This window comes from Oncorhynchus keta, chromosome 5 (assembly GCF_023373465.1).
Source record: "Oncorhynchus keta strain PuntledgeMale-10-30-2019 chromosome 5, Oket_V2, whole genome shotgun sequence".
Taxonomy (NCBI): domain Eukaryota; kingdom Metazoa; phylum Chordata; class Actinopteri; order Salmoniformes; family Salmonidae; genus Oncorhynchus; species Oncorhynchus keta.
The window spans coordinates 15,627,374-15,652,097 of NC_068425.1; the positions used below are offsets into that span (position 1 = coordinate 15,627,374).

At 45.4% G+C, this 24,724-nt stretch overlaps 1 protein-coding gene across 2 annotated transcripts in view; it reads right to left on the bottom strand.

The window, feature by feature from the left end:
* LOC118384163 (collagen alpha-1(XI) chain) overlaps positions 1–24,724 on the bottom strand; it is a 94,766-nt gene that overhangs the window by 28,652 nt on the left and 41,390 nt on the right. For both annotated transcript variants that reach the window (XM_052518825.1, XM_052518826.1), the window contains 11 exons: positions 24,568–24,621; positions 8,485–8,529; positions 4,076–4,129; positions 3,940–3,984; positions 3,599–3,652; positions 3,266–3,310; positions 2,252–2,305; positions 1,728–1,772; positions 1,202–1,255; positions 362–406; positions 67–120 (listed from right to left, as the gene is read on the bottom strand). In XM_052518825.1, coding sequence (XP_052374785.1) covers positions 67–120; positions 362–406; positions 1,202–1,255; positions 1,728–1,772; positions 2,252–2,305; positions 3,266–3,310; positions 3,599–3,652; positions 3,940–3,984; positions 4,076–4,129; positions 8,485–8,529; positions 24,568–24,621 — 549 coding nt within the window. The remainder of the gene's footprint in view (positions 1–66; positions 121–361; positions 407–1,201; positions 1,256–1,727; positions 1,773–2,251; positions 2,306–3,265; positions 3,311–3,598; positions 3,653–3,939; positions 3,985–4,075; positions 4,130–8,484; positions 8,530–24,567; positions 24,622–24,724) is intronic.

Consider the following 24,724-nt stretch of genomic DNA (forward strand, 5'->3'; position numbering starts at 1 on the left):
TTTGTTCATAATGAGAGACAGCTCTGATCTGAAGCGTGTGTTAGTCTGGCGTGGGTACACTCTCACCCCGTCTCCCTTGAGGCCCATGTCCCCTTTGAACCCGGGGAAGCCATCTTCACCCTGCAATGTGAAGAGGAGAAGAAGACAGTGATTTCTAATGATTCATGAATCACAGTACCGAGATCTGTCAGGTGTCTGATCTATTAGATCTCTATGGGGGATGTCATAATAAACCATGAAGTAGAAACGAGATGCCTTTACAGTATCTGACAGTGAGACAACTGGTACTTTGACTGTGAGTAATCACGTCTATTCTTCTAGTTTTACAGCACATTTACTGTGAAAATGACTCTTTTCTCACCTTTTCTCCTTTACTCCCCTTCAGACCTCTCACTCCATCAGCTCCCTGTGAAACAGACATTCAAATACAAATAGAATCATAACAGACCACAATATCACTGATAATCACCATTCAAGACGATACTGTCCTACATTACTGTATTCAGAAGTAAATAAAAGTACCGTACTATCAAGAGCATGCATGGGCTGTCACTAAACCATGTTTTTATTGTATTTTACTGCCACAACTATTGTAAGAAACACCGTGATTTGACAATGGAGAAGGACTTATGAATGACTATTGATTTGCTCTTAACCTGTCATTGCCCTGCTATTGACCAGTTATTGGCCATCTATTAACGATTGCAGACGAGGTCAGCTTGCGCCTTAACAACAGTGACCTAGAGGTGGAATACTGGTGGTGTGAATATTACTTTGAGTGAGCAAGCAGCCATGATGCAACACCCCAACCTATCCTCGCAAGATACAATTTGAATTCCATGTGCATACGCTAAATTCACACACACGCATATACACGAGTACACACACACCCACACGCTCACACACACAAAACACCCATACCCACAATCCCACCCCCCACACACATAAACACCTTCCTCTCTTATCCAACATTGTAATTTCTACTGTCCATCAAACGTTATTCCCACTGTCATTAGATCTCCTTCGGAGAATACACCTGCTCTCTCTGAACCTGTCAACTGTCAATCACACACTCACACACACTCCACAACATGTCCATCACAGGTAGAGAGATTGAAATGTCTGAGGGAATGGCTATCTCTCTCACCATTGTACCTTTGAGGACATTTCAACCGTGACCATTACATAGCATCTGACTCACCTTGACACCGCGAGTCCCTGGATAACCAACAGGCCCTTGGGTTCCAGGCAAACCCTGTATGACAAAACAACATCAGGATTCATCTGTCTGAAGAGCACTATCCATTATACAGATGCTAGTGAGCAATTGTGTTGGGCGAATGGAGTCAAATCACACAATGGCAATGAGTGCTTTTGACTGGACAATGAGGACGAGTGTATTTTATGATCAATACCATACCGCTGATGAGCGGAGTGGATTGATGTGACTGGACAATGACGATGACATTGTGAAAATACAATGTTGAAAAGGATGAGTCAACGGGAGTGAGCGTACAATGATGATGATGATGATGATGATGATGATGACAGTGAGCTAACGTGGACAAACATGATTGGAGTGGAAGGGAGTGTCCGGTGGCAACGCATTAAACGAATGTGAGGTGAGAATTGTGATGAGTGAACGTGATTGGATAATATGGACGTTTATATGACAGCACAGTGGTATGATGACCCAGGCAGGTCTAACGGGCTGTACTGTAACTCACATTGAGCCCCTTCTCTCCTGTAGGGCCTTCTCTTCCTGGATGGCCCTGCACACATTGAACAGACATAGCATATTAGAAGTCTTATTGTAAGACATTATAAAGGCTCACACATGTTTATAACAAGTAATAAAGCATTGTACCAGCCGGCGGTACCTTACTATTATAACTATCCACAGATCTCCAAGTCTGTTTTTAGAACCAATCAATGGAGCTTGATGGACAGTGCAAAGCAAAGGGAATACAGCACAACGTATAGGGGGACTTGGAGGGTGCTGTGTCTGCAGAACACGACACTACACACGAAACATAAACCCTGTTTCCTGTTACGTAAAGCCATGTGGATGGACGTTTAGCTAAGCCCTTTTGTAAACACATCCTTCATTCGACAGAGCTAATTGAAATGCTGCGTTGGAGAACTTTCCTAATGCCTTCTATTCTCCCCTGCTGGTGGAGAAGAGGTATTGCACCCTGGTAAGGTCAGCGTTATCGGTGCTGCTGAGGAAGAATCAGATGGATGTACTTACAGTTGGGCCATCGATACCAGAGAGTCCCTGCAGCCCACCGTACCCCTGGGGACCCTGTGGGGGACAGAGACAGATCCTCAGTGGTGAAACTTACTGTATATACAAATCAATCTGAAGGGTAACAACCAGACTACAACAATGTGATACAGGGTACATGTGTTTTTGACTATTATTAGCCTCTAGTGCAGCCATACTCAACCGGCGGCTACCGACTTTAAAAATAAATCATTTAAAAAACTTGGGCTTTCAATGTATTAATGTGGTTGAGAGTTGTAACAGTAGAATGCACAAGGTGCATGTTTTACATGTGGTAGTGTATGGGAAGTTTTCCTCTTGTTATGTCATTCAGTGACAGGCATTAGAGATCTATTTCTAACATGTCAGTTATGTATAGTTGATCAACTAACCCATGTTAGCTAGGTAGGTATGTTAGGCTAATCGGCTATCTAAATCTTGTAGTTATCATGGACAGATTATATGCCCATGGGGGCCCCCATTGATTTTGTTGACTCGAGGATTTTGTTGACACAAATTTGAAGGAAATGAGCTTAAAACTGCAAGATTTTCTCTCCGCTCCATGACAAAATGTGTAGAAGAATTGTAGGGAAATTGAGTTAAAAAATGGCTAAATGTTATTTCTGCCAACAAGAGGAGAGTGAACAGTCTGGGGTCATATGGGTCACGACTCACAAGGTTTATTACTAGGCCGATGAAGACAATATCCATCCGGACCTTTACCACCTAGGAAATAGTAGTTGAGTAGCCCTGCTATAGTGTGAGGAGGCTCTGGTGTGTGATAGCACAGAACTGACTCCCTGCCTGCCTCTGTGTGTGTGTTCCAGTTTGTGTTTCCTGGATATTAATTTCCTGTCATGTGTCCTCTGTAATCTGAAATGGAGTCAGGAGTGGCTGATACTGGGACACAACGTTCAAGGCCAGCCTCCCCTGAGGGCGGAGCTGATAGTGGTCAGAAGATCAGGTCTTTTGATAGGAAGAGAGATGCACAGTGCCTACCTTCTCTCCTGGCAGGCCGATGGGACCCTGAGAACCGGGAAGGCCCTGGACCAGAACAAAGCATTAATCGGGTTAATATGTGTGTGCATGTGTGTGTATGTGAGGGAGAGAGAGAGAGAGAGAGAGAGAGAGAGAGAGAGAGAGAGAGAGAGAGAGAGAGAGAGAGAGAGAGAGAGAGAGAGTGAGAGAGAGAGAGAGAGAGAGAGAAGGAAGGAAGATAAAGAGAGAGTAGAAAGAGAGAGACATAAGGGAGTGTTGAGACTGTGTTTTTTATGGATGATGTTTTTGACAACATGTTGTTGTGTGTTGACATTGTGTGAGGTTGTGGGTTACCTGTAATCCAGGATTTCCTTGTTGACCGCTGGGCCCTGTCTCTCCAGGTGGCCCCTGAGACAAAACAACAAGAAGTGTCACACACACTTTGTCTTCACACAACCCTGGTCACATGGTCAGAGCCCCACATGCTAGGAATCCTAAACAGGGTCATGGGACTGCTACTCCACTGTGGTCAATGCTTTTTTAGCTGTTTACTTTAATTAATACAAGACACTTTCATTCCACAGGTCTGATTGTGTTTCTAAACACCATCTTTAGGAAGCTTTTATTCACACATTATAGTCATCATGGATCAACTGTTGTCATTTTGAGTCCAAAGTTAAGTTTAAAATACTGACCAGGTTGCCCTTTGACCCTTGAACTCCATCCACACCCGTAATACCCTGAAAGAGAAAGACTTCTAATCAGATTTAACTGTATTTAACTGTATTGCCCATTGAACAGCATTAAGTTGAAGGTTGGATGTTGACTTACTGGCTGCCCAGGTGGCCCAGGTGACCCTCTGGGTCCGACAAGTCCTCTGGCACCCTAGAGTCAAACACAGCACACTGATCAATACTCTATCAGGTTCATATAAGCTCATGTATATTTATATACATCCTCAAATTATGACAAATACAGGTACAGTATACAGTACCAGTCAAAAGCTTGGGCACACCTACACATTCAAGGGGTTTTCCTTGTTTTGACTATATTCTACATTGTAGAAGGAGTTCCCAAGTATTCTACATTGTAGAATAATAGTGAAGACATCAACACTATGAAATAGCACAGATGGAATCAATGTAGTAACCAAAAAAGTGTTAAACAAATAAAAATAAGTTTGATATTTGAGATTCTTCAAAGTAGCCACCCTTTGCCTTGATGACAGCTTTGCACACTCTTGGTATTCTCTCAACCAGCTTCACCTGGAATGCTTTTCCAACAGTCTTGAAGGAGTTCCCAAATATTCTATGCACTTCTTGGCTGCTTTTCCTTCACTCACTTTTTCTTCACTTCACCCAAACCATCTCAATTGGGTTGAGGTCAGGTGACTGCTACCCCATCCCCACAGCAGGTGGTGACTGCTACCCCATCCCCACAGCAGGAATTTTGCCTTTTGGTCTTCCGTCATTGTAAATAAGAATTTGTTCTTAATTAACTGACTTGCCTAGTTCAATAGAGGTTAAATAAAATCCAATAGATAAATCAATTGTGGAGGCCAGGTCATCTGATGAAGCACTCCATCACTCTCCTTCTTCGTCAAATAGCCTTTATCAAATAAAATAAAAATGTATTTGTCACATGTGCCGAATACAACAGGTGTACTGTAGACCTTACAGTGAAATGCTTACTTACAAGCCCTTAATTACCAAAAATGCAGTTTTAAGAAAAAAATAAATGTTTAAGTAAGAGATAAGAATAACAAATAATTAAAGAGCAGCAGTATATAACGATAGCGGGGCTATATACAGGGGGTACCAGTACAGAGTCAATGTGCGGGGGCACCGGTGTCGAGGTAACTGAGGTAATATGCACATGTAGGCAGAGTTATTAAAGTGCATAGATAATAACAGAGAGTAGCAGCAGCATAAAATAGGGGGGTAGACATATGATTAGCTGTTCAGGAGTCTTATGGCTTGGGGATAGAAGCTGTTTAGAAGCCTCTTGGATCTAGACTTGGCGCTCAGGTACCACTTGTCATGCGGTAGCAGAGAGAACAGTCTATGACTAGGTTGGCTGGTGTCTTTGACAATTCATAGGCCTTCCTCTGATATCGCCTGGTATAGAAGTCCTGGAAGGCAGGAAGCTTGGCCCCAGTGATGTACTGGGCCGTACGCACTACCCTCTGTAGTGTCTTGCGGTCAGAGGCCGAGAAGTTACCATACCAGGCAGTGATGCAACCCGTCAGGAAGCTCTCGATGGTGCAGCTGTAAAACATTTTGAGGATCTGAGGATCTCAGTCTCCTGAGAGGGAATAGGTTTTGTCATGCCCTCTTCACGACTGCCTTGGTGTGCTTGGCCCATGTTAGTTTGTTGGGAATTTGGACGCAAACGAACTTGAAGCTTTCAACCTGCTCCACTACAGCCCCGTTGATGAGAATGGGGGCGTGCTCGGTCCTGCTTTTCCTGAAGTCCACAATAATCTCCTTTGTCTTGATTACGTTGAGGGAGAGGTTGTTGTCCTTGCACCACATGGTCAGGTCTCTGACCTCCTTCCTATAGGTTGTCTCATCGTTGTCTGTGACCAGGCCAACCACTGGTGTGTCATCAGCAAACTTAATGATGGTGTTGGAGTTGTGCCTGGATGTGCAGTTATGAATGAACAGGGAGCACAGGAGGGGACTGAGCATGTTGAGGATTGAGGATCAGCGTGTTGAGGATCAGCGTGGCGGATGTGTTGTTACCTACACTTACCACCTGGGGGCGCCCCGTCAGGAAGTCCAGGATCCAGTTGCAGAGGGAGGTGTTTACTCCCAGGGCCCTTAGCTTATTGATGAACATTGAGGGCGCTATGGTGTTGAACGCAGAGCTGTAGTCAATGAATAGCATTCTCACGTAGGTGTTCCTTTAGTCCAGGTGTGAAAGGGCAGTGTGGAGTGCAATAGAGACTGCATCATCTGTGGATCTGTTGGTGCGGTATGCAAATTGGAGTGAGTCTAGGGTTTCTGGGATAATGGTGTTGATGTGAGCCATGACCAGCCTTTCAAAGCATTTCATGCCTACAGACGTGAGTGCTACGGGTTGGAAGTCATTTAGGCAGGTGACAAGGAAGGTGTGTTGGATCATTGTCCTGTTGAAAAACAAATGATAGTCCCACAAAGCGCAAACCAGATGGGAAGTAGTGTCACTGCAGAATGCTATGGTAGCCATGTTGGTTGTGTGCCTTGAGTTCTAAATACATCACAAACAGTGTCACCAGCAAAGCACTCCCACACCACCACACTTCCTCCTCCATGCTTCATGGTGGGAACCATACATGCGGAGAGAATCTGTTCACCTACTTTGCATCTCACAAAGACACAGCGGTTGCAACCAAAAATCTCAAATTTGGGCTCATCAGACCAAAGGACAGATTTTCACCGGCCTTGTTCGTTGCTCGTGTTTCTTGGCCCAAGCAAGTCTCTTCTTATTATTGGTGTCCTTTAGTAGTGGTTTATTTGCAGCAATTCAACCATGGAGGTCTCCTCTGAACAGTTGATGCTGAGATGTGTTTGTTACTTGAACTTTGTGAAGCATTTATTTGGGCTGCAATTTCTGAGGTGCAGTAAACTCTAATGAACGTATCCTCTGCAGCAGAGGTAACTTTGGCTCTTCCTTTCCTGTGTCGGTCCTCATGAGAGCCAGTTTCATCATAGCGCTTGATGGTTTTTGTGACTACACTTGAAGAAACTTTCAATGTTGTTGAAATGTTCAGGATTGACTGACCTTCATGTCTTAAAGTAATGATGGACTGTCATTTCTCTTTGCTTATTTAAGCTGTTCTTGACAGAATATGGACTTGGCATTTTACCAAATAGGGATATATTCTGTATACCAACCCTACCTTGTCACAACACAACTGATTGGCTCAAGTGCATTAAGAAGGAAAGAAATTCCACAAACAGGTGACTACTTCATAAAGCTGGTTGAGAGAATACCAAGAGTGTGCAAAGCTGTCATCAAGGCAAAGGGTGGCTACTTTAAAGAATCTCAAATATCAAATACATTTTGATTTGTTCAACACTTTTTTGGTGACTTTTTTGGTTACTACCTGGTTATTTCATAGTTTTGATGTCTTCACTATTATTCTACAATGTAAAACATTTGAAAAATAAAGAAAAACCCTTGAATGAGTAGCTGTGTCCAAACTTTTGACTGGTACTGTATATACAGTATATATGTGTGTGTGTCTGTGTGCGTGTTGGTGTGTGTTTCTGTGTGCTCATCATGCATTTGTGTGTGTGTGTTTGAGAAATATTGTAAGTATGTTTGAGTGTGTGTGTCTGTGTGTGTATGTGTGTGTGAGTGTCTGAGGAAGAGCGAGTTAATGAGCCTGTGCGCATATGGGCAAGTGTGTATTTGTGTGAGAGTGAGTGTGAGTGTGTGTGTCTGTAAAGAGAGATGAAGCGGGTTGGGGGGTGTCTCTGTGTGTGTTGTTTTTGTCAGCATCACTCTTTGTACCTCGGCCAAGCCACCTGTTCCAAAGCCACATCTGTGATCTCCCTTGAAGTGATTGATATGGAAATATAATCATTCAGGCCAGGATTTCATCTCTACCATCTCGCTCTCCCTTTCCCTCACTCTCTAACTCGCTCTTATCTCATTCACCACCCACTGAATTCCTCTCTCACATTTATCTCCCTCCCTCTCTCCCCCTTCCCCCCTCACTTCCCCTCTCTCTCTCATCCAAACCCCCAGCTCCTCTATTTCCCTGAGTCTCTGTAGTTAAGGGCTCGGATACACCAATAGCGTTTGCCTGCAGGGTGTACTGTAGTTGCGAACCGATTGCAAACCGATTTTACATGTAGAATCACGGAAAATGACATTTTCGCACGATTCTGACTCAGACGGCCTCAACAGCATGATCCACATCCACATAGATCCACATTCAGCGTGAGCCTTAACATAGCCCTCCTAACATGTCTAATGCAGTCCTCTATCTCTTTGGTTGCTGGGTGATCCATTTAGAGAGGCAGAGCCCCACTGGGCCTCCTCCTCACCTGCTGGGATGAAGATGGAATGTGAATCAGCCTGGGCATACTGCGGTCATAGAGCCTGTGGGGTGGAGGAACGTGTGTGTGTGTGTGTGTGTGTGTGTGTGTGTGTGTGTGTGTGTGTGTGTGTGTGTGTGTGTGTGTGTGTGTGTGTGTGTGTGTGTGTGTGTGTGTGTGTGTGTGTGTGTGTGTGACGTGGTTACTCACAGGTTCACCGGGCTGTCCACTCGGCCCTACGGGTCCATCTAAACCCTGAAAAATGACATGAGAAAGAGTCAACAGAGAGAGAATACTGTCCTCTCTTCATGTGCCTCTCTGTCCTATTAATGAAATCAGTTGACTGACAGATATGTCTACGTAATACATCACACCCGTCCTCTATCCCCCCTTTCACATAACTAACATGCCTTGCCCTGACCACAATTCATCATCAATAGCCGAAAATGTGTCTGAAATTCATTTATAATCTTCACTGGATTTTAATCATTGATATTTGCATTGCTTGTTGTTGAGTGAACAAAAGCCAGAACGACAGAGATGTCTCAAAAATTCAACGTTTTTCATTTTCATCTCAATGGTGAGTGTGTAAGCGATGTGAAATGGCTAGCTAGTAGGCGGTGGTGCGCGCTAATAGCGTTTCAATCGGTGACGTCACTCGCATTGAGACCTTGAAATAGTGGTTCCCCTTGCTCTGCAAGGGCCGCGGCTTTTGTGGAGCGATGGGTAACGATGCTTCGTGGGTGTCAGTTGTTGATGTGTGCAGAGGGTCCCTGGTTCGGGGACGGACTAAAGTTATACTGTTACAAGTGCTTTGATCTGGGTGCTTTGCTCAACGGTGGTACTGTCGGAAAATGTCCTCTACCGATCATGGTGATGGCGTCCTTCACTTTTACCTTGCCTCGTGGAAAAGGGGATGCTGGGTATGGTTAATTTGCTGAAGGGGATGTTGGGTATGGTTACTTTGCTGAAGGGGATGTTGGGTATGGTTACTTTGGTTAAAGGGTTGTTGGGTATGGTTACTTTGCTGAAGGGGTTGTTGGGTATGGTTACTTTGCTGAAGGGGATGTTGGGTATGGTTACTTTGCTGAAGGGGATGTTGGGTATGGTTACTTTGCTGAAGGGGATGTTGAGTATGGTTACTTTGCTGAAGGGGTTGTTGGGTATGGTTACTTTGCTGAAGGGGATGTTGGGTATGGTTACTTTGCTGAAGGGGTTGTTGGGTATGGTTACGTTGCTGAAGGGGATGCTGGGTATGGTTACTTTGCTGAAGGGGATGCTGGGTATGGTTACTTTGCTGAAGGGGATGTTGGGTATGGTTACTTTGCTGAAGGGGATGTTGGGTATGGTTACTTTGCTGAAGGGGATACTGGGTATGGTTACTTTGCTGAAGGGGTTGTTGGGTATGGTTACTTTGCTGAAGGGGTTGTTGGGTATGGTTACTTTGCTGAAGGGGTTGTTGGGTATGGTTACTTTGGTTAAAGGGTTGTTGAGTATGGTTACTTTGCTGAAGGGGATGTTGAGTATGGTTACTTTGCTGAAGGGGTTGTTGGGTATGGTTACTTTGCTGAAGGGGTTGTTGGGTATGGTTACTTTGCTGAAGGGGTTGTTGGGTATGGTTACTTTGGTTAAAGGGGTGTTGAGTATGGTTACTTTGCTGAAGGGGATGTTGAGTATGGTTACTTTGCTGAAGGGGTTGTTGGGTATGGTTACTTTGCTGAAGGGGTTGTTGGGTATGGTTACTTTGCTGAAGGGGATGTTGGGTATGGTTACTTTGCTGAAGGGGTTGTTGGGTATGGTTACTTTGCTGAAGGGGATGTTGGGTATGGTTACTTTGCTGAAGGGGTTGTTGGGTATGGTTACTTTGCTGAAGAGGATGTTGGGTATGGTTACTTTGCTGAAGGAGATGCTGGGTATGGTTACTTTGCTGAAGGGGATGTTGAGTATGGTTACTTTGCTGAAGAGGATGTTGGGTATGGTTACTTTGCTGAAGGGGTTGTTGGGTATGGTTACTTTGCTGAAGAGGTTGTTGGGTATGGTTACTTTGCTGAAGGGGTTGTTGGGTATGGTTACTTTGCTGAAGGGGATGTTGGGTATGGTTACTTTGCTGAAGCGGATGCTGGGTATGGCTACTTTGCTGAAGGGGATGCTGGGTATGGTTACTTTGCTGAAGGGGATGTTGGGTATGGTTACTTTGCTGAAGGGGATGTTGGGTATGGTTACTTTGCTGAAGGGGTTGTTGGGTATGGTTACTTTGCTGAAGAGGTTGTTGGGTATGGTTACTTTGCTGAAGGGGTTGTTGGGTATGGTTACTTTGCTGAAGAGGTTGTTGGGTATGGTTACTTTGCTGAAGGGGATGTTGGGTATGGTTACTTTGCTGAAGCGGATGCTGGGTATGGTTACTTTGCTGAAGGGGATGTTGGGTATGGTTACTTTGCTGAAGGGGATACTGGGTATGGTTACTTTGCTGAAGGGGATACTGGGTATGGTTAATTTGCTGAAGGGGATACTGGGTATGGTTAATTTGCTGAAGGGGTTGTTGGGTATGGTTACTTTGCTGAAGGGGATGTTGGGTATGGTTACTTTGCTGAAGGGGATACTGGGTATGGTTAATTTGCTGAAGGGGATACTGGGTATGGTTAATTTGCTGAAGGGGTTGTTGTGTATGGTTACTTTGCTGAAGGGGTTGTTGGGTATGGTTACTTTGCTGAAGGGGTTGTTGGGTATGGTTACTTTGCTGAAGGGGATGTTGAGTATGGTTACTTTGCTGAAGGGGTTGTTGGGTATGGTTACTTTGCTGAAGGGGATGTTGAGTATGGTTACTTTGCTGAAGGGGTTGTTGGGTATGGTTACTTTGCTGAAGGGGATGTTGAGTATGGTTACTTTGCTGAAGGGGTTGTTGGGTATGGTTAATTTGCTGAAGGGGTTGTTGGGTATGGTTACTTTGCTGAAGGGGATGTTGGGTATGGTTACTTTGCTGAAGGGGATGCTGGGTATGGCTACTTTGCTGAAGGGGATGCTGGGTATGGTTACTTTGCTGAAGGGGATGTTTGGTATGGTTACTTTGCTGAAGGAGATGCTGGGTATGGTTACTTTGCTGAAGGGGATGCTGGGTATGGTTACTTTGCTGAAGAGGTTGTTGGGTATGGTTACTTTGCTGAAGGGGTTGTTGGGTATGGTTACTTTGCTGAAGGGGTTGTTGGGTATGGTTACTTTGCTGAAGGGGATGTTGGGTATGGTTACTTTGCTGAAGGGGTTGTTGGGTATGGTTACTTTGCTGAAGAGGTTGTTGGGTATGGTTACTTTGCTGAAGGGGATGTTGGGTATGGTTACTTTGCTGAAGGGGATGCTGGGTATGGTTACTTTGCTGAAGGGGATGTTGGGTATGGTTACTTTGCTGAAGGGGATACTGGGTATGGTTACTTTGCTGAAGGGGATACTGGGTATGGTTAATTTGCTGAAGGGGATACTGGGTATGGTTAATTTGCTGAAGGGGTTGTTGGGTATGGTTACTTTGCTGAAGGGGATGTTGGGTATGGTTACTTTGCTGAAGGGGATGTTGGGTATGGTTAATTTGCTGAAGGGGATGTTGGGTATGGTTACTTTGCTGAAGGGGATGCTGGGTATGGTTACTTTGCTGAAGGGGATGTTGGGTATGGTTACTTTGCTGAAGGGGATACTGGGTATGGTTAATTTGCTGAAGGGATACTGGGTATGGTTAATTTGCTGAAGGGGTTGTTGGGTATGGTTACTTTGCTGAAGGGGATGTTGGGTATGGTTACTTTGCTGAAGGGGATACTGGGTATGGTTAATTTGCTGAAGGGGATACTGGGTATGGTTAATTTGCTGAAGGGGTTGTTGTGTATGGTTACTTTGCTGAAGGGGTTGTTGGGTATGGTTACTTTGCTGAAGGGGTTGTTGGGTATGGTTACTTTGCTGAAGGGGATGTTGAGTATGGTTACTTTGCTGAAGGGGTTGTTGGGTATGGTTACTTTGCTGAAGGGGATGTTGAGTATGGTTACTTTGCTGAAGGGGTTGTTGGGTATGGTTACTTTGCTGAAGGGGATGTTGAGTATGGTTACTTTGCTGAAGGGGATGTTGGGTATGGTTACTTTGCTGAAGGGGTTGTTGGGTATGGTTACTTTGCTGAAGAGGATGTTGGGTATGGTTACTTTGCTGAAGGAGATGCTGGGTATGGTTACTTTGCTGAAGGGGATGTTGAGTATGGTTACTTTGCTGAAGAGGATGTTGGGTATGGTTACTTTGCTGAAGGGGTTGTTGGGTATGGTTACTTTGCTGAAGAGGTTGTTGGGTATGGTTACTTTGCTGAAGGGGTTGTTGGGTATGGTTACTTTGCTGAAGGGGATGTTGGGTATGGTTACTTTGCTGAAGCGGATGCTGGGTATGGCTACTTTGCTGAAGGGGATGCTGGGTATGGTTACTTTGCTGAAGGGGATGTTGGGTATGGTTACTTTGCTGAAGGGGATGTTGGGTATGGTTACTTTGCTGAAGGGGTTGTTGGGTATGGTTACTTTGCTGAAGAGGTTGTTGGGTATGGTTACTTTGCTGAAGGGGTTGTTGGGTATGGTTACTTTGCTGAAGAGGTTGTTGGGTATGGTTACTTTGCTGAAGGGGATGTTGGGTATGGTTACTTTGCTGAAGGGGATGCTGGGTATGGTTACTTTGCTGAAGGGGATGTTGGGTATGGTTACTTTGCTGAAGGGGATACTGGGTATGGTTACTTTGCTGAAGGGGATACTGGGTATGGTTAATTTGCTGAAGGGGATACTGGGTATGGTTAATTTGCTGAAGGGGTTGTTGGGTATGGTTACTTTGCTGAAGGGGATGTTGGGTATGGTTACTTTGCTGAAGGGGATGCTGGGTATGGTTAATTTGCTGAAGGGGATGTTGGGTATGGTTAATTTGCTGAAGGGGTTGTTGGGTATGGTTACTTTGCTGAAGGGGTTGTTGGGTATGGTTACTTTGCTGAAGGGGTTGTTGGGTATGGTTACTTTGCTGAAGGGATGTTGAGTATGGTTACTTTGCTGAAGGGGTTGTTGGGTATGGTTACTTTGCTGAAGGGATGTTGAGTATGGTTACTTTGCTGAAGGGGTTGTTGGGTATGGTTACTTTGCTGAAGGGGATGTTGAGTATGGTTACTTTGCTGAAGGGGTTGTTGGGTATGGTTAATTTGCTGAAGGGGTTGTTGGGTATGGTTACTTTGCTGAAGGGGATGTTGGGTATGGTTACTTTGCTGAAGGGGATGCTGGGTATGGCTACTTTGCTGAAGGGGATGCTGGGTATGGTTACTTTGCTGAAGGGGATGTTTGGTATGGTTACTTTGCTGAAGGAGATGCTGGGTATGGTTACTTTGCTGAAGGGGATGCTGGGTATGGTTACTTTGCTGAAGAGGTTGTTGGGTATGGTTACTTTGCTGAAGGGGTTGTTGGGTATGGTTACTTTGCTGAAGGGGTTGTTGGGTATGGTTACTTTGCTGAAGGGGATGTTGGGTATGGTTACTTTGCTGAAGGGGTTGTTGGGTATGGTTACTTTGCTGAAGAGGTTGTTGGGTATGGTTACTTTGCTGAAGGGGATGTTGGGTATGGTTACTTTGCTGAAGCGGATGCTGGGTATGGTTACTTTGCTGAAGGGGATGTTGGGTATGGTTACTTTGCTGAAGGGGATACTGGGTATGGTTACTTTGCTGAAGGGGATACTGGGTATGGTTAATTTGCTGAAGGGGATACTGGGTATGGTTAATTTGCTGAAGGGGTTGTTGGGTATGGTTACTTTGCTGAAGGGGATGTTGGGTATGGTTACTTTGCTGAAGGGGATACTGGGTATGGTTAATTTGCTGAAGGGGATGTTGGGTATGGTTACTTTGCTGAAGGGGATACTGGGTATGGTTACTTTGCTGAAGGGGATACTGGGTATGGTTACTTTGCTGAAGGGGATACTGGGTATGGTTAATTTGCTGAAGGGGATACTGGGTATGGTTAATTTGCTGAAGGGGTTGTTGGGTATGGTTACTTTGCTGAAGGGGATGTTGGGTATGGTTACTTTGCTGAAGGGGATACTGGGTATGGTTAATTTGCTGAAGGGGATACTGGGTATGGTTAATTTGCTGAAGGGGTTGTTGTGTATGGTTACTTTGCTGAAGGGGTTGTTGGGTATGGTTACTTTGCTGAAGGGGTTGTTGGGTATGGTTACTTTGCTGAAGGGGATGTTGAGTATGGTTACTTTGCTGAAGGGGTTGTTGGGTATGGTTACTTTGCTGAAGGGGATGTTGAGTATGGTTACTTTGCTGAAGGGGTTGTTGGGTATGGTTACTTTGCTGAAGGGGATGTTGAGTATGGTTACTTTGCTGAAGGGGATGTTGGGTATGGTTAATTTGCTGAAGGGGTTGTTGGGTATGGTTACTTTGCTGAAGGGGATGTTGGGTATGGTTACTTTGCTGAAGGGGATGCTGGGTATGGTTACTTTGCTGAAGGGGATGCTGGGTATGGTTACTTTGCTGAAGGGGATGTTTGGTATGGTTACTTTGCTGAAGGAGATGCTGGGTATGGTTACTTTGCTGAAGGGGATGCTGGGTATGGTTACTTTGCTGAAGAGGTTGTTGGGTATGGTTACTTTGCTGAAGGGGTTGTTGGGTATGGTTACTTTGCTGAAGGGGTTGTTGGGTATGGTTACTTTGCTGAAGGGGATGTTGGGTATGGTTACTTTGCTGAAGGGGTTGTTGGGTATGGTTACTTTGCTGAAGAGGTTGTTGGGTATGGTTACTTTGCTGAAGGGGATGTTGGGTATGGTTACTTTGCTGAAGCGGATGCTGGGTATGGTTACTTTGCTGAAGGGGATGTTGGGTATGGTTACTTTGCTGAAGGGGTTGGGTATGGTTACTTTGCTGAAGGGATGTTGGGTATGGTTAATTTGCTGAAGGGGATACTGGGTATGGTTAATTTGCTGAAGGGGTTGTTGGGTATGGTTACTTTGCTGAAGGGGATGTTGGGTATGGTTACTTTGCTGAAGGGGATGCTGGGTATGGTTACTTTGCTGAAGGGGATACTGGGTATGGTTACTTTGCTGAAGGGGTTGTTGGGTATGGTTACTTTGCTGAAGGGGTTGTTGGGTATGGTTACTTTACTGAAGGGGTTGTTGGGTATGGTTACTTTGCTGAAGGGGATGTTGAGTATGGTTACTTTGCTGAAGGGGTTGTTGGGTATGGTTACTTTGCTGAAGGGGATGTTGAGTATGGTTACTTTGCTGAAGGGGTTGTTGGGTATGGTTACTTTGCTGAAGGGGATGTTGAGTATGGTTACTTTGCTGAAGGGGTTGTTGGGTATGGTTAATTTGCTGAAGGGGTTGTTGGGTATGGTTACTTTGCTGAAGGGGATGTTGGGTATGGTTACTTTGCTGAAGGGGATGCTGGGTATGGTTACTTTGCTGAAGGGGATGCTGGGTATGGTTACTTTGCTGAAGGGGATGTTGGGTATGGTTACTTTGCTGAAGGGGATGTTTGGTATGGTTACTTTGCTGAAGGGGATGCTGGGTATGGTTACTTTGCTGAAGGGGATGCTGGGTATGGCTACTTTGCTGAAGGGGATGCTGGGTATGGTTACTTTGCTGAAGGGGATGTTGGGTATGGTTACTTCGCTGAAGGGGATGTTGGGTATGGTTACTTCGCTGAAGGTGTTGTTGGGTATGGTTACTTTGCTGAAGGGGATGCGGGGTATGGCTACTTTGCTGAAGGGGATGTTGGGTATGGTTAATTTGCTGAAGGGGATGCTGGGTATGGTTAATTTGCTGAAGGGGATGCTGGGTATGGTTACTTTACTGAAGGGGATGCTGGGTATGGTTAATTTGCTGAAGGGGATGTTGGGTATGGTTACTTTGCTGAAGGGGATGTTGGGTATATGGTTACTTTGCTGAAAGGGTTGTTGGGTATGGTTACTTTGCTGAAGGGGTTGTTGGGTATGGTTAATTTGCTGAAGGGGATGTTGGGTATGGTTACTTTGCTGAAGGGGTTGTTGGGTATGGTTACTTTGCTGAAGGGGATGCTGGGTATGGTTACTTTGCTGAAGGGGTTGTTGGGTATGGTTACTTTGCTGAAGGGGTTGTTGGGTATGGTTACTTTGCTGAAGGGGTTGTTGGGTATGGTTACTTTGCTGAAGGGGATGTTGGGTATGGTTACTTTGCTGAAGGGGATGTTGGGTATGGTTACTTTGCTGAAGGGGATGTTGGGTATGGTTACTTTGCTGAAGGGGATGCTGGGTATGGTTACTTTGCTGAAGGGGTTGTTGGGTATGGTTACTTTGCTGAAGGGGATGTTGAGTATGGTTACTTTGCTGAAGGGGTTGTTGGGTATGGTTACTTTGCTGAAGGGGTTGTTGGGTATGGTTACTTTGCTGAAGGGATGCTGGTATGGTTACTTTGCTGAAGGGGTTGTTGGGTATGGTTACTTTGCTGAAGGGGATGTTGGGTATGGTTACTTTGCTGAAGGGGTTGTTGGGTATGGTTACTTTGCTGAAGGGGTTGTTGGGTATGGTTACTTTGCTGAAGGGGATGCTGGGTATGGTTACTTTGCTGAAGGGGTTGTTGGGTATGGTTACTTTGCTGAAGGGGATGTTGGGTATGGTTACTTTGCTGAAGGGGTTGTTGGGTATGGTTACTTTGCTGAAGAGGTTGTTGGGTATGGTTACTTTGCTGAAGGGGATGTTGAGTATGGTTACTTTGCTGAAGGGGTTGTTGGGTATGGTTACTTTGCTGAAGGGGATGTTGGGTATGGTTACTTTGCTGAAGGGGATGTTGAGTATGGTTACTTTGCTGAAGGGGTTGTTGGGTATGGTTACTTTGCTGAAGGGGTTGTTGGGTATGGTTACTTTGCTGAAGGGGATGTTGGGTATGGTTACTTTGCTGAAGGGGTTGTTGGGTATGGTTACTTTGCTGAAGGGGATGTTGAGTATGGTTACTTTGCTGAAGGGGATGCTGGGTATGGTTACTTTGCTGAAGGGGTTGTTGGGTATGGTTACTTTGCTGAAGGGGTTGTTGGGTATGGTTACTTTGCTGAAGGGGATGTTGAGTATGGTTACTTTGCTGAAGGGGATGCTGGGTATGGTTACTTTGCTGAAGGGGTTGTTGGGTATGGTTACTTTGCTGAAGGGGTTGTTGGGTATGGTTACTTTGCTGAAGGGGATGTTGAGTATGGTTACTTTGCTGAAGGGGATGTTGAGTATGGTTACTTTGCTGAAGGGGTTGTTGGGTATGGTTACTTTGCTGAAGGGGTTGTTGGGTATGGTTACTTTGCTGAAGGGGATGTTGAGTATGGTTACTTTGCTGAAGGGGTTGTTGGGTATGGTTAATTTGCTGAAGGGGTTGTTGGGTATGGTTACTTTGCTGAAGGGGATGTTGGGTATGGTTACTTTGCTGAAGGGGATGCTGGGTATGGCTTACTTTGCTGAAGGGGATGCTTGGGTATGGTTACTTTGCTGAAGGGGATGTTTGGTATGGTTACTTTGCTGAAGGAGATGCTGGGTATGGTTACTTTGCTGAAGGGGATGTTGGGTATGGTTACTTTGCTGAAGAGGTTGTTGGGTATGGTTACTTTGCTGAAGGGGATGTTGGGTATGGTTACTTTGCTGAAGGGGTTGTTGGGTATGGTTACTTTGCTGAAGGGGATGTTGGGTATGGTTACTTTGCTGAAGGGGTGTTGGGTATGGTTACTTTGCTGAAGGGTTGTTGGGTATGGTTACTTTGCTGAAGGGGATGTTGGGTATGGTTACTTTGCTGAAGGGATGCTGGGTATGGTTACTTTGCTGAAGGGGATGTTGGGTATGGTTACTTTGCTGAAGGGGATGTTGGGTATGGTTACTTTGCTGAAGGGGATGTTGGGTATGGTTACTTTGCTGAAGGGGATGTTGGGTATGGTTACTTTGCTGAAGGGGTTGTTGGGTATGGTTACTTTGCTGAAGGGGATGTTGGGTATGGTTACTTTGCTGAAGGGGATGTGGGTATGGTTAATTTGCTGAAGGGGATACTGGGTATGGTTACTTTGCTGAAGGGGTTGTTGGGTATGGTTACTTTGCTGAAGGGGTTGTTGGGTATGGTTACTTTGCTGAAGGGGTTGTTGGGTATGGTTACTTTGCTGAAGGGGATGTTGAGTATGGTTACTTTGCTGAAGGGGTTGTTGGGTATGGTTACTTTGCTGAAGGGGTTGTTGGGTATGGTTACTTTGCTGAAGGGGATGTTGAGTATGGTTACTTTGCTGAAGGGGTTGTTGGGTATGGTTACTTTGCTGAAGGGGTTGTTGGGTATGGTTACTTTGCTGAAGGGATGTTGGGTATGGTTACTTTGCTGAAGGGGATGCTGGGTATGGCTACTTTGCTGAAGGGGATGCTGGGTATGGTTACTTTGCTGAAGGGGATGTTGGGTATGGTTACTTTGCTGAAGGGGATGTTTGGTATGGTTACTTTGCTGAAGGGGATGCTGGGTATGGTTACTTTGCTGAAGGGGATGCTGGGTATGGCTACTTTGCTGAAGGGGATGCTGGGTATGGTTACTTTGCTGAAGGGGATGTTGGGTATGGTTACTTCGCTGAAGGGGATGTTGGGTATGGTTACTTCGCTGAAGGTGTTGTTGGGTATGGTTACTTTGCTGAAGGGGATGCTGGGTATGGCTACTTTGCTGAAGGGGATGTTGGGTATGGTTAATTTGCTGAAGGGGATGCTGGGTATGGTTAATTTGCTGAAGGGGATGCTGGGTATGGTTACTTTGCTGAAGGGGATGCTGGGTATGGCTACTTTGCTGAAGGGGATGTTGGGTATGGTTACTTTGCTGAAGGGGATGTTGGGTATATGGTTACTTTGCTGAAAGGGTTGTTGGGTATGGTTACTTTGCTGAAGGGGTTGTTGGGTATGGTTACTTTGCTGAAGGGGATGTTGGGTATGGTTACTTTGCTGAAGGGGTTGTTGGGTATGGTTACTTTGCTGAAGGGGATGCTGGGTATGGTTACTTTGCTGAAGGGGTTGTTGGGTATGGTTACTTTGCTGAAGGGGTTGTTGGGTATGGTTACTTTGCTGAAGGGGTTGTTGGGTATGGTTACTTTGCTGAAGGGGATGTTGGGTATGGTTACTTTGCTGAAGGGGATGTTGGGTATGGTTACTTTGCTGAAGGGGATGTTGGGTATGGTTACTTTGCTGAAGGGATGTTGGGTATGGTTACTTTGCTGAAGGGGTTGTTGGGTATGGTTACTTTGCTGAAGGGGATGTTGGGTATGGTTACTTTGCTGAAGGGGATGTTGGGTATGGTTACTTTGCTGAAGGGGTTGTTGGGTATGGTTACTTTGCTGAAGGGGATGCTGGGTATGGTTACTTTGCTGAAGGGGTTGTTGGGTATGGTTACTTTGCTGAAGGGGATGTTGGGTATGGTTACTTTGCTGAAGGGGTTGTTGGGTATGGTTACTTTGCTGAAGGGGTTGTTGGGTATGGTTACTTTGCTGAAGGGGATGCTGGGTATGGTTACTTTGCTGAAGGGGTTGTTGGGTATGGTTACTTTGCTGAAGGGGATGTTGGGTATGGTTACTTTGCTGAAGGGGTTGTTGGGTATGGTTACTTTGCTGAAGGGGTTGTTGGGTATGGTTACTTTGCTGAAGGGGATGTTGAGTATGGTTACTTTGCTGAAGGGGTTGTTGGGTATGGTTACTTTGCTGAAGGGGATGTTGGGTATGGTTACTTTGCTGAAGGGGATGTTGAGTATGGTTACTTTGCTGAAGGGGTTGTTGGGTATGGTTACTTTGCTGAAGGGGTTGTTGGGTATGGTTACTTTGCTGAAGGGGATGCTGGGTATGGTTACTTTGCTGAAGGGGTTGTTGGGTATGGTTACTTTGCTGAAGGATGTTGAGTATGGTTACTTTGCTGAAGGGGATGTTGGGTATGGTTACTTTGCTGAAGGGGTTGTTGGGTATGGTTACTTTGCTGAAGGGGTTGTTGGGTATGGTTACTTTGCTGAAGGGGATGTTGAGTATGGTTACTTTGCTGAAGGGGATGTTGGGTATGGTTACTTTGCTGAAGGGGTTGTTGGGTATGGTTACTTTGCTGAAGGGGTTGTTGGGTATGGTTACTTTGCTGAAGGGGATGTTGAGTATGGTTACTTTGCTGAAGGGGATGTTGAGTATGGTTACTTTGCTGAAGGGGTTGTTGGGTATGGTTACTTTGCTGAAGGGGTTGTTGGGTATGGTTACTTTGCTGAAGGGGTTGTTGGGTATGGTTACTTTGCTGAAGGGGATGTTGGGTATGGTTACTTTGCTGAAGGGGATGTTGGGTATGGTTACTTTGCTGAAGGGGATGTTGGGTATCGTTACTTTGCTGAAGGGGATGTTGGGTATGGTTACTTTGCTGAAGGGGTTGTTGGGTATGGTTACTTTGCTGAAGGGGATGTTGGGTATGGTTACTTTACTGAAGGGGATGTTGAGTGTGGTTACTTTGCTGAAGGGGTTGTTGGGTATGGTTACTTTGCTGAAGGGGATGTTGAGTATGGTTACTTTGCTGAAGGGGATGCTGGGTATGGTTACTTTGCTGAAGGGGTTGTTGGGTATGGTTACTTTGCTGAAGGGGATGTTGAGTATGGTTACTTTGCTGAAGGGGATGCTGGGTATGGTTACTTTGCTGAAGGGGTTGTTGGGTATGGTTACTTTGCTGAAGGGGTTGTTGGGTATGGTTACTTTGCTGAAGGGGATGTTGGGTATGGTTACTTTGCTGAAGGGGATGTTGAGTATGGTTACTTTGCTGAAGGGGTTGTTGGGTATGGTTACTTTGCTGAAGGGGTTGTTGGGTATGGTTACTTTGCTGAAGGGGTTGTTGGGTATGGTTACTTTGCTGAAGGGGATGTTGGGTATGGTTACTTTGCTGAAGGGGTTGTTGGGTATGGTTACTTTGCTGAAGGGGATGTTGGGTATGGTTACTTTGCTGAAGGGGATGTTGGGTATGGTTACTTTGCTGAAGGGGTTGTTGGGTATGGTTACTTTGCTGAAGGGGATGTTGGGTATGGTTACTTTGCTGAAGGGGATGTTGAGTATGGTTACTTTGCTGAAGGGGTTGTTGGGTATGGTTACTTTGCTGAAGGGGATGTTGAGTATCGTTACTTTGCTTAAGGGGATGTTGTGTATGGTTACTTTGCTGAAGGGGTTGTTGGGTGTGGTTACTTTGCTGAGGGGATGTTGGGTATCGTTACTTTGCTGAAGGGGATGTTGGGTATGGTTACTTTGCTGAAGGGTTTGTTGGGTATGGTTACTTTGCTGAAGGGGATGTTGAGTATGGTTACTTTGCTGAAGGGGTTGTTGGGTATGGTTACTTTGCTGAAGGGGATGTTGAGTATGGTTACTTTGCTGAAGGGATGCTGGGTATGGTTACTTTGCTGAAGTGGTTGTTGGGTATGGTTACTTTGCTGAAGGGGATGTTGAGTATGGTTACTTTGCTGAAGGGGATGCTGGGTATGGTTACTTTGCTGAAGGGGTTGTTGGGTATGGTTACTTTGCTGAAGGGGATGTTGAGTATGGTTACTTTGCTGAAGGGGATGCTGGGTATGGTTACTTTGCTGAAGGGGTTGTTGGGTATGGTTACTTTGCTGAAGGGGTTGTTGGGTATGGTTACTTTGCTGAAGGGGATGTTGAGTATGGTTACTTTGCTGAAGGGGATGTTGAGTATGGTTACTTTGCTGAAGGGGTTGTTGGGTATGGTTACTTTGCTGAAGGGGTTGTTGGGTATGGTTACTTTGCTGAAGGGGTTGTTGGGTATGGTTACTTTGCTGAAGGGGTTGTTGGGTATGGTTACTTTGCTGAAGGGGATGTTGGGTATGGTTACTTTGCTGAAGGGGTTGTTGGGTATGGTTACTTTGCTGAAGGGGATGTTGGGTATGGTTACTTTGCTGAAGGGGTTGTTGGGTATGGTTACTTTGTTGAAGGGGATGTTGGGTATGGTTATTTTGCTGAAGGGGTTGTTGGGTATGGTTACTTTGCTGAAGGGGATGTTGGGTATGGTTACTTTGCTGAAGGGGATGTTGAGTATGGTTACTTTGCTGAATGGGTTGTTGGGTATGGTTACTTTGTTGAAGGGGTTGTTGGGTATGGTTACTTTGCTGAAGGGGTTGTTGGGTATGGTTACTTTGCTGAAGGGGATGTTGGGTATGGTTACTTTGCTGAAGGGGTTGTTGGGTATGGTTACTTTGCTGAAGGGATGTTGGGTATGGTTACTTTGCTGAAGGGGATGTTGAGTATGGTTACTTTGCTGAAGGGGTTGTTGGGTATGGTTACTTTGCTGAAGGGGATGTTGGGTATGGTTACTTTGCTGAAGGGGTTGTTGGGTATGGTTACTTTGCTGAAGGGGATGTTGGGTATGGTTACTTTGCTGAAGGGGATGTTGAGTATGGTTACTTTGCTGAATGGGTTGTTGGGTATGGTTACTTTGCTGAGGGGGATGTTGGGTATCGTTACTTTGCTGAAGGGGATGTTGGGTATGGTTACTTTGCTGAAGGGGTTGTTGGGTATGGTTACTTTGCTGAGGGGGATGTTGGGTATCGTTACTTTGCTGAAGGGGATGTTGGGTATGGTTACTTTGCTGAAGGGTTTGTTGGGTATGGTTACTTTGCTGAAGGGGATGTTGAGTATGGTTACTTTGCTTAAGGGGATGTTGTGTATGGTTACTTTGCTGAAGGGGTTGTTGGGTGTGGTTACTTTGCTGAGGGGGATGTTGGGTATCGTTACTTTGCTGAAGGGGATGTTGGGTATGGTTACTTTGCTGAAGGGTTTGTTGGGTATGGTTACTTTGCTGAAGGGGATGTTGAGTATGGTTACTTTGCTGAAGGGGTTGTTGGGTATGGTTACTTTGCTGAAGGGGATGTTGAGTATGGTTACTTTGCTGAAGGGGATGCTGGGTATGGTTACTTTGCTGAAGTGGTTGTTGGGTATGGTTACTTTGCTGAAGGGGATGTTGAGTATGGTTACTTTGCTGAAGGGGATGCTGGGTATGGTTACTTTGCTGAAGGGGTTGTTGGGTATGGTTACTTTGCTGAAGGGGATGTTGAGGTATGGTTACTTTGCTGAAGGGATGCTGGGTATGGTTACTTTGCTGAAGGGGTTGTTGGGTATGGTTACTTTGCTGAAGGGGTTGTTGGGTATGGTTACTTTGCTGAAGGGGATGTTGAGGTATGGTTACTTTGCTGAAGGGGATGTTGAGTATGGTTACTTTGCTGAAGGGGTTGTTGGGTATGGTTACTTTGCTGAAGGGGTTGTTGGGTATGGTTACTTTGCTGAAGGGGATGTTGGGTATGGTTATTTTGCTGAAGGGGTTGTTGGGTATGGTTACTTTGCTGAAGGGGATGTTGAGTATGGTTACTTTGCTGAAGGGGTTGTTGGGTATGGTTACTTTGTTGAAGGGGATGTTGGGTATGGTTATTTTGCTGAAGGGGTTGTTGGGTATGGTTACTTTGCTGAAGGGGATGTTGGGTATCGTTACTTTGCTGAAGGGGATGTTGAGTATGGTTACTTTGCTGAATGGGTTGTTGGGTATGGTTACTTTGTTGAAGGGGTTGTTGGGTATGGTTACTTTGCTGAAGGGGTTGTTGGGTATGGTTACTTTGCTGAAGGGGATGTTGGGTATGGTTATTTTGCTGAAGGGGTTGTTGGGTATGGTTACTTTGCTGAAGGGGATGTTGGGTATCGTTACTTTGCTGAAGGGGATGTTGAGTATGGTTACTTTGCTGAAGGGGTTGTTGGGTATGGTTACTTTGTTGAAGGGGATGTTGGGTATGGTTACTTTGCTGAAGGGGTTGTTGGGTATGGTTACTTTGCTGAAGGGGATGTTGGGTATGGTTACTTTGCTGAAGGGGATGTTGAGTATGGTTACTTTGCTGAATGGGTTGTTGGGTATGGTTACTTTGCTGAGGGGATGTTGGGTATCGTTACTTTGCTGAAGGGGATGTTGGGTATGGTTACTTTGCTGAAGGGGTTGTTGGGTATGGTTACTTTGCTGAGGGGGATGTTGGGTATCGTTACTTTGCTGAAGGGGATGTTGGGTATGGTTACTTTGCTGAAGGGTTTGTTGGGTATGGTTACTTTGCTGAAGGGGATGTTGAGTATGGTTACTTTGCTGAAGGGGATGCTGGGTATGGTTACTTTGCTGAAGGGGATGTTGAGTATGGTTACTTTGCTGAAGGGGATGTTGGGTATCGTTACTTTGCTGAAGGGGTTGTTGGGTATGGTTACTCCGCAGGACCCTATAGTACATTTATGGTTGTTTTTGTCCTCACCTTTTCTCCTGACTCTCCATCAGGCCCATGTGGTCCAGGCTTCCCTCTCTCCCCCTAGGAGAAAATACATGATATACTGTGTAAGGAATCTGTAGACTTGATGTTCAATGCCATTAAACACGTCAGCAGTCACAAATGCTTCCCACACATAAATGTC